The following is a 15,833-nucleotide window of genomic DNA, read 5'->3' on the forward strand; positions in this document are numbered from 1 at the left end:
GAGAAAGCTTATGAAGGCACATTGGGGCTTACTTACATAATTGGCAAGCATGTTGGCCAAAGTCCCAAAATAACATATAGGAGAGCTAAATCCCTTAGAGATTCTCTGGTTCATAGCTATCCTCAAGAAGCAGTGGGCTTTAACTGGTTAAATCCCCCTAATGGATTCACCACATGTGGATCATGTAAGGCATGCAAAAATGGCGTGAATCGTACTAAGTACCAAACTAAAACTGGGGTAACCAAGAAGATCACGAAAATTATCAATTGCAACAGTGACTATACCATCTATGCTTTGGAATGCCCATGCCGGTATTACTATATTGGTAGCACCAAATTACCATTGAAAACACGTATTTTTCAGCATTTACGGGCAATAACTAATCGAGATGGTAATTACCCAGTAGCCCGCCATTTTGCACACAACAGCGATAACAAACTCTTGCGTTTTTTCGGTATTGACCGGATCTTGCCACATGTCCGGGGAGGAGATCGGGAGCGTAATTTGAGAGTAAAAGAATCCAGATATATAATTGACTTAACGCATTAACAATTAATTTTGGCTAATGTTTACAATCATGACTAATACCAAAGATCATGGCAAAGAATTGAATCTATTGTTGAAATTTATTGTTGATTGAAAGATCGAGGCTCCGTATACGATCATAGTATGTCTTCTATGTTTTCCGTCACTTTGAAAACAATGGTGCCTATTTCTAGAGGAATTTGCCTATTTTATTTCACTCGATAAAGGCTTAACGCCGAAACGCGTCGTCTTGTTGTTTGTGTACAATAAAAACTTGTACATTCTCCTGGTGTGCCGTTCCTTTGCTTTATCACCTTCGGTGGAAGGACGTTTGAAGCTATTTTTGGGAAATAATTTCGGTTGCTGTAACCGTTGAACCGGCGAGCCGCTAAGCACAGCAGTTTTTTGGGATATATATATATATATATGCACAGATAAAATTAATGCACAGATAAAATGCACAGATAAAATTAAGGCATGCCTAGTAAATTGCAGATCATTGCCTAGGCATGCGGAAGAGGTTTGGGCAATTTTGATCAAATCAATATGGGACATCATGTTTTTAACGGAAACCTGGTTAAGTACGGATGCAATGACCTCAGTTGCGTTAGCGACTCCGCCAGGTTTCAAAATATGTTTTGCTAACCGAGAAGAGGGGAAAAGAGGGGGTGGGGTGGCTATTATCTTTAGAGAGGCATGGGAATTGGTGTCCTCAGCCCCACTTCGTATGCAGGGCATTGAAGGCCTAAATTTCTGTCTACAAATTAAACCCTCATTCGCCCTTGCAGGCATTCTCATTTATAGACCACCCGACTGTATAACGTCTGCCTTGCAGACTTTGTGTAATTTTATTACTCAAAAATCAGTAGTTTATACTAATTTTATGGTCCTGGGAGACTTTAACCTTCATGTAAATGACCCAAATTGTTCTCAAGCAGCGCAACTGATCGCGTCCCTAGCAGGGGCTAATCTTTTGCAACAGGTACCCTCGGCTACACACATTGCGGGACATACCCTAGACTTGGTTTTTTCAAATATTAGGTGCACTACCGTGGAGACCCCGCTGCCGCTGGTCTGGTCAGACCATTTTCTGATTCCCTTTTTAATTACACTGCCATATATTAAACACGTTAAGAATAATCGAACTATTTTAAAGAGAAACTGGAAGAACCTCTCGGTGGCATCAGTTAGCCCCATTCTGCAGGACAATTACCCCTGTCTTTCGGCTGACCCCAATGCTGATGCAGAGGCTATACACCAATGGATTGCGGATGCGGTGGAGCAAATTGCACCGGTTAGGGTAGTGAAACCTTCTAGAGGCTCCCCCTCCGCTCCTTGGTTTTCCAATGACCTGAAAGAACATAAAAGTAGATGTAAAAAATTGGAACGCAAATGGAGACTGACCTATTGCGTTCTAGCAAAGGAATCCTATAAAAAGGTATTAAAAGAGTTGCATAAGGCTTTAAAAGCAGCCAGACGGGACTATTTGGTCTCATGTATTCAGAATGCAGACCACTCTTGCAGTGAAGTTTTTAAAGTAGTTCAAACCTTTTTTAAACCTAAAGCAATAGAAACGGAAGTGATGCCATCCCTAGCCTTATGTGAAAAAATCGCCAACCACTTTCAAGATAAAATTTTAAAGGTTTATGATTCTTTTACAACTTCTATTGCAACTTTGAAAGCAGATATATCTCCTGGGGCAGGGCTGATTGCTCCTTTTATTAACTTCACACCGATCTCCCATCAGGAGGCGCTAGCTGAAATTCAAAAATGTCGCTCAGGCGCTCCAGATGACCCATGCCCGTCTAAATTATGGAAAATTTTAGCTCTACCCTTGGCAGATGGGCTTTGCCACCTATGGAACACCTCTCTGAATACAGGCATTTTTCCCGACAAATGGAAACATGCCACACTTCTCCCCTTGAGAAAGAAACCGAATGGGGACCCAGGTGACCTTGGCAATTTGAGACCCATCTCTCTGCTCCCCGCTCCAGGTAAAATGCTGGAGAAACTGGTTCAGCGCCAATTGACCACTTTTATCGATCAGAACAACGCCCTTCATGACACTCAATCAGGCTTTCGAGCAGGCCGTAGTACGGAGACCGCTCTCCTTGAGGTGGCAGAGTCTGTTAGATGGTCACTGGATGCAGGAGCATCAGCATTGCTGGTGCTCCTGGATTTATCCGCCGCTTTTGATACGGTGGACCATGCTATATTGGTCCAGCGACTCCTGTGTGCAGGCTTTGGCGGGAAGGTATTAAGGTGGTTATCTTCCTACCTGACTGGTCGCACACAGAGAGTTGCTCTTCAACCTTTTGAAGCTAAACCAAAACAGCTTAGCTGCGGCGTCCCCCAGGGATCTGCTTTAAGCCCCTTACTTTTTAATCTTTACCTCGCTCCACTGTTCTCCCTTATCTCCAACTGGGGGGTGAAAGCAATCTCCTATGCTGATGACACCCAGTTGGTTTTTCCATTTAAGGAACGTTCAGTGGATGCTTTTAAGAACTTTAAGGGCTGTCTGCGCGACATAGCGCTGTGGATGAATACAAATAAATTAAAACTTAATGCTGGGAAAACTGAAGTGCTGTTTTTTGGCAAGGGCCACATACCAGATCCAGAGTTGTGGTGGCCGCCTGAATTGGGCACACCACCCACTCCTTCCTGTCACATCCGTAATTTGGGAGTGAGATGGGAGGCGGACCTTTCCTTTTCAGCCCAGATACAGCAGGTGTCGTCCATCTGTTTTAGTAAATTAAAAAACCTTCGGAAAGTTTTACATTTTGTACCGGAGGAATGCCGCAAAACCATAGTACATGCCATAGTTACATCTAGGCTTGACTATGCGAATAGCCTCTATCTTGGCCTGCCCAAATATGCCATTGGTCGCCTTCAGATGGTACAGAATGCGGCTGCGAGATTGGTTCGGCGAATCCCTTTCCGCCACCATGTCTCTCCGCATCTACAGAAGCTTCACTGGCTCCCCGTGGAGAAAAGAATTAAATTTAAGACTCTGACACTGGCATTCCGGGCCATTAATGGAAAATGCCCTGGTTATTTGAAAGAAAGATTCTGTCCATACAGGCAAAACCGGGCACTGCGTTCAAATTCGCAAAACTTGCTATGCACCCCCCGCTTTGTAAAGGCTCGGTTGGGCGGCAGAGCCTTCTCGGTTGGTGCGGCCTCAATGTGGAATGCCCTTCCAGGCTTCTTACGACAGATCAATACGGAGGCTGGTTTTAGAAAAGCCTTAAAAACATTGCTTTTCACGTCAGTTTGATATGGTGAAATCATGTCTACTGTCTTCTTTGGCCTTATTTCTGTCTGATGTGTTCAGCGCCGGGACACCCCTGTTTGGGGTAGCTGTCGCGCTTTATAAGCTTCCGTATTATTATTATTATTATATATATATATATATATATATATATATATATATATATATATATATATATATATATATATATATATATATATATATATTATCTACTGGCGGTCGCCAGTGGATAGTTATAGTTAGGACCGAGTTTCCATAGGAAATCTGAAGAATTCTATTTTGAATAACTTTGGCGCCGGTTGACGAATCCTCGTGAAAGTTTCAAAACTAATGGGGCGCTCCGTTCAGCTCCTACCCTGAAAGTCTCGGGGTGATTCGTCATGCGGGGGCCGAGAAAAAAGGGGGGTCCCAAAACGCGTTTTCCCCATGCATTTTTCCATAGGACCTTTAGTCGAAGGTACAGCCCGAACGGCTGAACAGAATTACTTGAAATTTGGCAGAGAGGTAGTCCTCAGGTCAGGGAAGTGCCTTTTGCAGGTCTGGTGTCAATCTGTTCAGTAGTTCCTGAGAAAATAGCATTTAAAAGCATATAAATATCCATAAGTGCGCACCGTGCGCGCACCGTGCGCGAGCGTAATTCTGATTGGTGGTTACATGTTAGTCAACGTTCGAATCGGTCGAAATCAGGAAGTGTCGGACGCCATTTTGTTTGTTTTCAGTGCGAGAGTGAAAAAGGAAGGTGGCGAACGTGAAAAGGGGGCAGGGTAGAGAGTTCCTGACCCCTAGCCTTTGTCAGGGGGTCCCTGAAGGACCCCGAAGGACCCTGAAGGACCCCAAAGGTAGAAAAAAAATGTTTAATTATTCTAGGATTCTTGAAGAAAGTTTTTAGGATAGCAGGACAACAGGTCTTACGGTACTTTCGGTATGAAGCATGGATTAGTTTGTAAAATGACTCCATTGCTGGGAAATTGCAGATACGGCTCTACAATTGTAAAAACCTTAATTACTCCTACTATTCTCGCGGAGATTGAAGTGGATACGAGAGTGGGTTTCCAAGAAAGACATTTTTTGTATACTTTGTGTATCGGTTCAGAAGGACTTTTCATGAGTTGCGAAAGTACAGTATTAAGTTGCCAATAAACTGGTGGATGTTGCAGCATTGGAAAGACCCTAAATAATCAGTTCAGGAGCTCTTTTATAATTCTTTACAACCAAAGTGTAGGCTGATTTTGTCTCCTTCTGTAACGTGACACTGCAGCTAAGTGTACTTTAAATGTAGTAAGACTCGGGCCTGAGAGGAATAATATGGAAGAATATGATGTGAAATACAAGCAACCTTCCATGTAGCTTTATAATATTTATTCTAGCCTGTGCCAAATTTTCTCCACAATCATCTGAAGTTTTCGAACGAAGAAATGAATTGAATTCAAGAGCCATGCTGGTAAGCTTAGAGATGGTGGATCCGGGTGCAGTATTTGGCCCTTGTAGCGTGAAAGCAGGTTCAGTAGGGGTAATTAGGGTATGTGCAATTGCTCTTATAGGAGAAGAAGCTCTGTGAACCAGAACTGTTTTAGCTACCACAGGGCTATTAGTATCAGTCCACATGGTTCGTTTTTCATCCAGTTTATGACTCTTGAGATCAAAGATAGAAGGGGAAAACAGTAAGCAAAGGTCTCTTACTAAGCTATCGAAAACATATTCCCCTACGACACGGTAGTATATGTCTGCTGGCATAATAGAGGCATGGCTTGTTGCAATTTGTTGCAAAGAGATAACATTTAGGGTTTGTCCTAGAGTTGAAAAATGGTAGTGAATTGAGTCTGATTAAGTTCCTACTCGCTTTATTCCATGTATGTCCTGCTCAAGGCATCTGCCCATGCGTTGTCTATTCCTGGGGCATGCTCCGCAGTCAATTGAATTTGATGCTTGATGGCCTAATTCCATATTCTTCAAGCTTTCTTGGACAAGGGAAGAGATCGAGAGCCTCCCTGTGTGTTTATATAGTGCACTGAAGTAGTTTCGTTTATGTGAATCAGTACAGAACTTAGCTTTATTTGTGGTAGGAAGATTTGTAAACCTAGAGCAATATCTTTCATCTCTAGGATATTGATATTAAAGAGGGTTTCCTCTGCTGACCATAGGCTGCTTACTGCTAATTCCGGTAGATGTGCTCTCTAGCCATCTAGGGATACATTGATTGTCATCACAAAGCATGATTTGTGTTGAAGAACGTTTAACCCTACTATTGTATTTATGTGCCGGGACCACCGTGGTAGGCACTGTTTTATCCATGGTAATTTGGAGACAAGGCTGTCGAATAGACCTTGAGCTTGACATCACTGCTGATATAATTCTTCTAGGAATGGACACATATGCAGGTGGCAATTTGTGATTAAATGAAAGCAGGATGACAACTTCCCTAAAAGAGACTTGTTTAGTTTCATGGTGATCTTCCTTTCCTTTCACAGTTTCTGTACTAAATCGGCTAAACATGTCACTTGTTCTTTGGATGGTAAGGCTTTGCCTTTGTTTGCGTGTTAGATCGCCCCCAAGAATTGTATCTTCTTGTTGGGCAGGAACATTGACTTGTTCTTGTTGAGTTGTCAACCTACTGAAAAAGATTAAGGGTAGTTTTCACAGAATCCGCGGCTCTCTTAGACATTCTTTCCTTCGCTAGTCAGTCGCCAAGGCCGGGAAAAACTTAGCACTCTTGTTTCCTCAGATGTGCTGCAAGTGGAGTCATGCATGTTTTTGGAAGATTCTTTGAGCTGATTTGAGTCCAAAAAGAAATACTTTGAATTGGTATTGGTGGCCAGCCACTTCGAATCTGAGATATTTTCTGAGCTCAATGTGGATGGGGACATCAAAATATGCATCCAGTTGTTCTGTGGTGAACATAAAATCTCCCTTCTGCAACAACTGAAGACCTTCCTGCATTGTACCATGCAAACTGTCGGAGATCTAGAATTAGTCTCCATTCTCCTGACTTCTTCTTTATTAGACAAAAAGAAGAAAAGAAACCCACATATGTCTGTGTTTTGTGATCAGTTCTCACTTAATATGGTTAACTTTGACTGACCACAATTGGAGAGACTGGGCTAGGCTCACAGGCAATGAAATATAGTTTAGCAGTCCCCCATATTGATTCCATTGGGAACAAAGTTTCTACTGCAGTGGTTTCATTTTTAGCCTTGCCTGGCAAATTATTTTCAAAAAAGTAGAATTCGAACTGACATAAGAAGCACAGATCATTCACTGTGGTGAATATGATCATCGGTTGGGAAAGCAAATTCTGTTACTTATGCTCTGCACCTCTTAGTGGCAGGGAAGATGCAGACCATGACTAAGTCCGGGATAATCCACATAAACTGGAGGTACAGTGACAGTGTCACTAAATATCTTGCAGAGTTAAAAGAGAAACTTGAGTTGCAGAGTGGACTGCAGTAGCTGGCCCCTTAACAACAACAACCAGCTGACCAGTTAGGGGAAAACCTGAATCCTATGCAATTGCCATGTGGAAGAGAACTTACACAACCTTGCGTATTTTCAAAACAGTCTCAGGTAGAAATATGACTGAATGCCATGACTGCAAACTGATGTTGCTGTCCATTTAGGGCAAAGCAAAGGAACTATATGTGACAGATCCTCTTGAGACTGTGGACATAAGTATACTAACAGTCCAAGCCCATACTCCCAGTCCTTTAAGTCCAAGACCTACACATCATAAAGTCTCCACCTTAAACATTTGATTATAGCTCCAGCCTCCTGTTTTTTGGCACCAACAAATATCCAGAATAGCATCCCTTCCTGCAATGTATGTAAGAGTGTTTCACAATGGGGCCATCAGTAAAACTAGCCAAACTTATGTTGTAGTATATCAACTTGGGCGCCATGGAAAGGAGATTTTGGACTATTAGGGTAGTATGCCAACCTTATAATTTAGCACATATTATGTATATCCACCACAGCCCCCACTTTTATAAGGCAAGTGTCATCCTGTTCACCAGAAGCCATGAATGTAGGGGAAAGGAGGATTCATTAAATAGGCTTTGCCAGGGCTGATGTGGAAATCATAGCACATGACATCTAATGTTCCTTCCTTCTCCCCATAGAGATGCAAAAGTAATATTGATACTACTGGGGCTGCAAGAAGGTTCTCTGCCTTGAGTACTAAGGTCTCTTAAAAGGAGGTACCAACTTTTCAATTGATGTGAAGAAAGTTTTGGTGGAAGAAGAAACAAGTAATTTTGAAATAACCCTATACTATGCAAATTCTTCGAGCTACCTGTGCTCCCATTAACAAACTTGCCCATTCATTTACTCTTCATATCATGAGGAAAAACGTGCCTAACTATCATGTTTACAAATGGAAGATGCACTTTAAGAAAACCAGCCTCACTACATGGTAGGCTGTGCTTTTCGCTCCCCTTCCACTTACTACAAAGAAAGCGGTTGACCTCCATCTGAGGGAAATCCAAGTACAAAACTGAAAGAGCCCTACCGCTGGGAAAATAACCAATACACATCTTTCTCAGGTTCCCAAACTTTGAGATGCCTTTCTGGTCTAAATGAAAGTGTTGTAAGGCTAAAAATATAAAAAAGATACCCAGAATGAATAAAGATATAGCTGCATGGGAGGCAGCTCCAAATGGAGCATCTGACTCTCTTTCACCTGTGGCTCTTCAGGACCTGAAGTAAAAAAAAAAATAGTAGAGAAAGAGAAGGGGGGCAAGACAATTTTGCTCTTTGAAGGCCATTGTCATGATATTTTTTCTTGAAAACAATCCAGACGTATATGCATTTGTCCAATTCCGGGCATTGCTTTTTTGAGTACTGAGTCCAGTTCTCGAGGCCACATCTTGAGCTAACTGTTAGATTCTGGGGCTGCATCAGAAATACTGTGGTTATGTCCACAGGCTCCATCTGCAGTGTTTTGTCCTCTTCTCCAAGACTCATCAGGTGTTCTGTTGTCCACATCTGGAGTTTGGTATCCAGTTCTAAAGATAATTTCTGGAGTACTGCGTTTGGTTATGGAGACAACATTTGAAGCATTATGTCAAGGTCTGGATGCCGTATATTTACTATTGTGCCAAATTTTGAAGCTATGTGTACAACAGTGACTTCATTGGGAAAGCCATATCTTCAGAGGCTAAAGAAGAAGTATTTGTGTAATGGAAAAAGGGGAGATGTTTAAAAGATCATGTCCGTAACTACCATGCTGCAGTGGACTAATGAGCTTTCATATGGTTAGAGGTTTTCTAGAGAAAAGAGGGGAGACAGGAAGGATACCTCTTGTCTTAGCTTTTTCAGCTCCTCTTGCAGATCTTGTACTTCCTGTTCAAAGTCCAAAAGCTGTTCTCCTTTCTCCTCCCTAAAGATAAAATCAGAAGGAAGTGGTTACATTCATAACTGTGCAGGAGAGAAGACAAGTCAACAATCTAAGTCCAGTTTAAATCCCATTTCATCTATGGGGCATGCCAGTGTAACACTATAGCTAATGTGTAGGCCCAGGAATTTCTTGTTCACAATTCGGATATCCAGCAGAAGATGTCCTGGAAACCTCTCATAACTTTTACTAACAAAATCTGGAAAGACATACCACTATACAGGAGTCCCGAACTCAGTGCTCACATTTCACCACACCACCAGTCTGGGATCTTCCCAGAGCAGAGCTCTAAGAGAGCTGAAAAAGGCTCACGTACCTTTCCTATGAGTGTTCTACTACACAGAGACTCAGGAGACTGTTCTCAAATAGCCTTAGGGTAAAGATACACTGTCTCTCTAATCCAAAAGCTCAACGACAAGGAAGACTGAGGACAGTTCTGCGTTCTCATTTAACAGAGGGAGCCTGCCACTTTGGTTTCTCCACAAGGTAATGTATGATGAGCCTATTATGAAGTATCCACAATAACCAGGATTATTAATAATTCCGGAATGCACCCATTGCTTAAGGCAAGCAGCTCATCAGCATTGTTCTACTCACATCTCCTGGCGCATACGCCGCAGCTTTGCTTTAGCATCGGCCAGTTGCACTGTAAGGTGCTGCCGGTTCTCTCTTACTGAGGAGTCGAAGGGTGGCACGTCAGAGCTCAGGATTGAAGAAGGCACCTGGGACAGAAGAAGCTCTTTCTCATGGGTCAGGTCTGCAATTCTCTAGAAGACAATGGGGCAAAATTGGGTCAACAATCTTAGACACAAGCACCATAAAAGAAGCATATCTAATGGACAGACAACAATTAAACACACTTGTGGGGCAGACCTCACAAAGGAACTAAGACCACTGATTGGCAGGCACCACAAAGGACACATCTGCATGCCAAGGAAAACACAAGCCAACAAACATAACTGAAGGACAAGTAAAACAAAAAACAATATCACACCTGAGGGGCAGATGCCACAAAGGCTTGCACGTACACACACACACCAGGTACCACAAAGAAATAACTTAAAAGAGGCACTACACAAATGAACAAATGCACCTAGGGGTAATGTACAACAAAAGAAACATAAATGACGGACATGAACCAATAACAAACATACCTGAGGAACAGGTACAATAAATGAAAGACCCTGTGAGACAGACACCTCTAAGAAACCACCACACATGAGGGACAGCTGCCACGGAAACATACTCGAGGGCAGACAGACCAAAGAAAGGGACCAGTGTTTAGGTACTGCAATGCAACATATACATCTGAGAGAAATGTGGCATAAGAAACTATAAAAAAAGTAGAGACAGGCAAAAAGAACTAAAATGCACAACAAGGGATGGGTATCACAAAGGAACTAACACATATCAGGGACAGCTGGCACACACACATACCAGAAAGACAGATAAAATAAATGAAGAAACACACCTGATGGACATGTACCACCAAAAACAAACACACTGGAGTGACAAATGCCATAAAAGAATAAGCACAATATATCAACTGATGTCACAAAAGAACTAACACATGCGAGGGGTGTGCATCACAAAGGAACTAATACACCTGGGGTGAAGATACTACAAATCAAGAAAAACAACTAAGGGAACAGTAACAAAATCAAATCATATAGGTGGATATGGTCCCATAATCAACATAATATACCAGAAGAATCCGAATAACAAATTAAATAACACGAGGGAAAGTACCTCAAAAAAAAAACAGATCTGATGGACAGATGGCCTGAAGGAACAACTTCACATAAAGGACATGTACCACAAAGGAAGTAATGCACCTAAGGGACAGGTGCCAGAAAGGAAACACACCCTAGAACCAGTTACAAGAAAAGAACTTACACATTTGAGACATAAAGGTCATATAATAGAAATGACCCAAACTGTGAGCCACGACCTCTCACCTCTGAACTCTCCTCTGCCTCCCGCAAGAGGCGCTGCAGGTGATGTACCAGTGTTTCGAAGGTGAATTCCAGATGTTCGCGGTAGACATCTGCCAGGTCTGAGCACTGTAGTGGGAACATATAGCTGGGGTTTTGGGTCATCTACAAGAATAAAGAAGAAGGTTAGCATATGAAGAAACAACAAGACCTCTCCTTCATGAGCCGGAACACCAACAAAATGCTCCTAAACGGGTAACTCTAATTCAAGCCAGAACAATCCATTCAGTAACCCCAGACAGTACACCCAATCCAATCCACGCTGCTTCCATCTCTCTCCACACCATCCTCTCCAGCCTGGATTATACAGAGAGAACTCTAGAGTCAGGAACTTCAAGCAATGTCCCACATTCCCAACCAAAATCCCCAAACATAGTCAAAAATCTCCTTTACAGTACCTCCAAGCACAGTCATATAACCCATCCTACCCAGGAAGCTGTATCCCATTCAGGAGTCAGGACCCCAGAGCTAAGCCAGAACTCCTAAATTAGTGGAGGATACCCAAACCCAACTGAGAACTTCCACAACCTCAGTCAAGAATCCCAAGTCATAGATCAAAATTTGGAGGTCAGGGAAGCAGATTAGGCCATAACAACTGAAAGCAGGGAAGACGACAGGGACCAACGGACTCCCTCCAGAATTATTCAAAAGCTTAGGTGGGAAACTTGGCAAACATTTTCTCCAAATTTTTATAGAGGCCTGGAAGGAGGGTAGCTTAAAGAGAGACTTTATGAGATTCAATATTGTCCTCATACACAGAGAAGTAAACCTGCAGATGATTGCGCCTCCTACAGGCCACTTTCCTTACTCAATATGGAGGTGAAAATACAAACAAAGGTATTGGGCAATTAGTTACTCCAAGTCATTGAAACCTGTGGGGGCTGTGGACCAGCCAGGATTCCTGCCACACAGGTCCACTCATCAAAACCTCAGACAACTCTATAGGTTATTACACAAGAGGAGACTGATGGATGAACCAACAGTCCTGCTATGTCTCGATGCTGCAAAGGCACTTGACTCTCTTGAGTGACCCTATCTGATGGTGGTGTTACAAAAAATGAGCTTCGAACAAAAGGATGGATCTAGTTGCTCCACAACAAATCATTGGCAAAGGCGAGGGTAAATGAGATGGTTTCCCAAGAAGTTAGCAGCAGGGATGCCAGCTGTCCTCCTTGTTATTTGCACTCGCGACTCGACCCCTAGAGGGGTAAGTGAGGACAGATGCTCTCATATGAGGCACAGGAGAGGATGCACAATGGAAGGACGTTATTTTCCTATATACAGATCACATGCTTCTTTATTTAGCAGACCCCCTGTATTCTATACCCAGGACCTTGGAGATATTGCAGATATTTGCAAGATACTCGGGCGTAATCATCACCTGACATATGTTGTTTGCGTACACATCTTTGACTGAAACACTCGAGGAGACTTGCCCCACCCACTGCAATGGGCATGTGAGAGATTCAAATACCTAGCAATGTTTATTACGGGAGACACAATAGAATTTATGTACCAAAACCATTTAAAAAAAAAAAAAAATCAAAAACCTTTATGGACAAATTCAGCATATTCAAAATACACTTTAGCATCAGATCAGAGCATCATACGCAGCAGGCCATGAACAGGATATCATAGACATAATGATAATACAATCATATACAAACCTAATTCTGTGCAGCACGGCTATGGCACCATAAACAACATGGTGCTAAAGGAGATGATGTCACCACTGTAAAAGTAGGGGCAGGCACTATCAGAGGGAGAGGCAGGGGCGTGGAGGGAGGCATTCACTGACCAGCACCGGCGGCCGCCGCGGGCGGAGTGCCGTCGGGGAGCACGGGGGAGGCAGCATGGCTCAGATGAGGACGGGAATGAAGGTATGTCACCAGGGGACCCCATATGTCTATTGGACGGGATCGCGCAGGCAGTAAGTCTCAAAATTCAGATAACAAGGTCTGACATCTCGAAGCGTCTTCAAGCCAGTGAGAGAACTGAGGCGCCGGTCTACGACCCCAGCACATGGCCACCCTACGCCTAGCCAGGATGAGCAACATTGCGATCAGGCGTCGAGATGATTCCGGGCAAAATTTGACAAAGCCCACCAGGCACAACGGCGGGTCCGGCTGTACCGATGCAAAGACAATCTCAGAGATGGCGGCGCATACCGCCAGCCAGAACTCCGACACCTTTGGGCACAACCAAGCTAGATGAGTAAAAGCCGCGGCAGGGGTAGCACAGCACATGCAACTATCGTATGGTATGAGTCCCAGTTTATGGAGCTGAGCAGGAGTACGGTATAGCCTATGCAGATATTTAAAATGTATAAGACGAAGCTGATAATTAGGTGATAGTTTCTTCGTCTAGTTGCAGCAATAAAGCCAGTCAGCCTGAGCAATATCCATGCCCAAGTCTTCGCCCCAAGCCAAGCGTGTGCGGTCAGTAGAGATGGAGGTGGACAATAACCTGAGGGCATATAATTTAGTCATCAACTTACAAGGAGTGGGGGATGTATAAATAAAGTCAAGGGCAGGCATTGAAGGTGGAGGCTGGGGGAACGTTGGATGCAACTCCTTGCAAATAGCTCGCAGCTGGTAAAATCCGCCAATGTCGTCAGCCCCAAGCGAGTGGCATGTTTAGACATGCCGGTTGGTTGGAGAGGAGGGAAAGGAGAATGGAGTATGATCGGCATGGCATTAGCCGATAACGTCGGAGCATTGGAGAGACGGCGCAGTCCAGACCAGGCCCAGCGTAGGGTCTCGACCGTGTCTACCTCAGCACGCGGGCAACTCGCCGGAGCAAACAGAGCGGTGGTCAACGGCCAGGGATTTGCGATGTCGGCCTCAACCGCCACATGTGGCTGATAGGGAGAGGGGTGAATCCAGAAATGTAAAAAATTGGCCTGGGCACTTAAGGCATAAAGCTTACAATTAGGAGAGCCCATACCGCCTACCACCATGGGGAGAGTGAGGATATCGTACGCAATCCTGGGCTGTTTGCCGGCCCAGACGAGAGAGATGATCAGGGAACGAATTTTATGAAAGAAATGGGCAGTGAGAAGAATAAGGATATTTAAAAAAAGATAGAGGAATTTCGGGAGGACCGCCATCTTGCCAATGGCTATGCGGCCAGCAAGGGACAGTGGGAGTCGGTTCCAGTGAGGTATTTTAGACTCTAGCCAGTCCACCGCACGCCCAAAGTTGGCCCTCCAGAGGTCATCCAGATCCCTGCTCAGCCAAATACCTAGATAACGGGTGGGGCCCGAGGCCCAAACAAAGGGGAAATCCGGCGTGAATGGTTTGGTGGCATCAGTAAGAAGGAACAACACTGATTTGCTCCAATTCACCTGTATGCCGGACAGGCCACCAAATCATATTATCTCTCGCACAAGAGGGCTGAGGTTGTCTTGGGGGTGGCGGACATACAATGTAATGTCGTCGTCATACATGGAGACCAGGAGGGAGCGGGCTGAAAAACCTATGCCCTTCTGAGTATGGTGTTGCCGGAGTCTGGCCGCAAGAGGTTCCATTTCGATGGCGAAGAGCATAGGGGATAGCGGGCATCCCTGCCGAGTGCCGCGCTCGATCAAAATAGGATCGGAAATCTGACCATTGATTCGAAGACGAGTGGAGGGGTGAGTATAGAGGAGAGATATCTTACGTATGAACATATTGCTAAATCCAAGACGCGGTAGAAGAAAAAATAAAAAAGGCCACTCAAGTGTATCGAAAGCCTTGGTGGCATCGAGTAGAGCGGCCACAGCGGGGAGGCTAGGATTAATTTGATGAAGAACCGAAAAAATAGTCCTAAGGTTGCGCGAGGTGGCCCGGCCAGGGATGAAACCAGACTGTTCGGGGAGAGCAATGAGGGGCATGAGGGGAAGAAGGCGGGAGGCAAATAACTTTGCAAAAATCTTGTTGTCAATATTATTGAGAGAGAGGGGGCGATAGGAATCGCGGCAATCAGCTGGTTTGTCCGGCTTAAGGAGTAGCATTATCATCGCCTGGCGGAGAGATTGCGGGAAGAGGCCATTGTCAAAGGAATTGTTATACATGGCAGCCAGATGTGGCTCCAGGAGCGAAGCGAAAGTCTTATAAAAAGAGGCTGGAAGGCCATCGAGACTGGGGACCTTATCGCTAGGTAGACTGTTTATGGCAGCAAGTATTTCTTCCTTAGTGAAGGGCACATCCAAATATTCATGATGATAGTCTTCCAACCAAACTAACGCAAAGGTATCAAAATATTGTTCAAAGGCCTCGCGCGAGGGAGGGGAGCCGGCGGTATAAAGCTGCGAATAGTAGTCCATGAAAGAAGACTTGATTTCGCCAGGGGAGATGGTCCTAGTGGGGCCACCATCCCGGAGAACCGCAAAATACGGCGAAGCCCGGGGGAACGTGAATTTATGTACCAAAACCTTACTTGGATCCTTAGTGAATATAAGACAGATGTGGTGCATTGGCAAAAGCTCCCGTCGTCAATGAAGGGGAGAGCTGCATTATATAAAAATAATTTTTTATATATATTGCAGAACACATCATACACAGCTCAAGACAGTTTTTTTCAGTCACTCAATTCAATCACAAGATTGTTACAGTGTGATGGGTGGCCTTACGGAGTGCCTTCTCTTCCCTGAAGGGGCTTTGTGACTGGGTCTAGC

At 44.1% G+C, this 15,833-nt stretch overlaps 1 protein-coding gene across 1 annotated transcript in view; it reads right to left on the bottom strand.

The window, feature by feature from the left end:
• The window catches only part of LOC146798677 (girdin-like), a 439,241-nt gene that overhangs the window by 288,224 nt on the left and 135,184 nt on the right, over positions 1-15,833 (bottom strand). Inside the window, exons 7-9 of the mRNA XM_085625977.1 lie at positions 11,141-11,281; positions 9,780-9,949; positions 9,086-9,167 (exon numbers count right to left, since the gene is read on the bottom strand). Coding sequence (XP_085482103.1) covers positions 9,086-9,167; positions 9,780-9,949; positions 11,141-11,281 — 393 coding nt within the window. The remainder of the gene's footprint in view (positions 1-9,085; positions 9,168-9,779; positions 9,950-11,140; positions 11,282-15,833) is intronic.

The sequence above is a fragment of the Triturus cristatus genome, chromosome 9 (genome assembly GCF_964204655.1).
Source record: "Triturus cristatus chromosome 9, aTriCri1.1, whole genome shotgun sequence".
Lineage (NCBI taxonomy): Eukaryota > Metazoa > Chordata > Amphibia > Caudata > Salamandridae > Triturus > Triturus cristatus.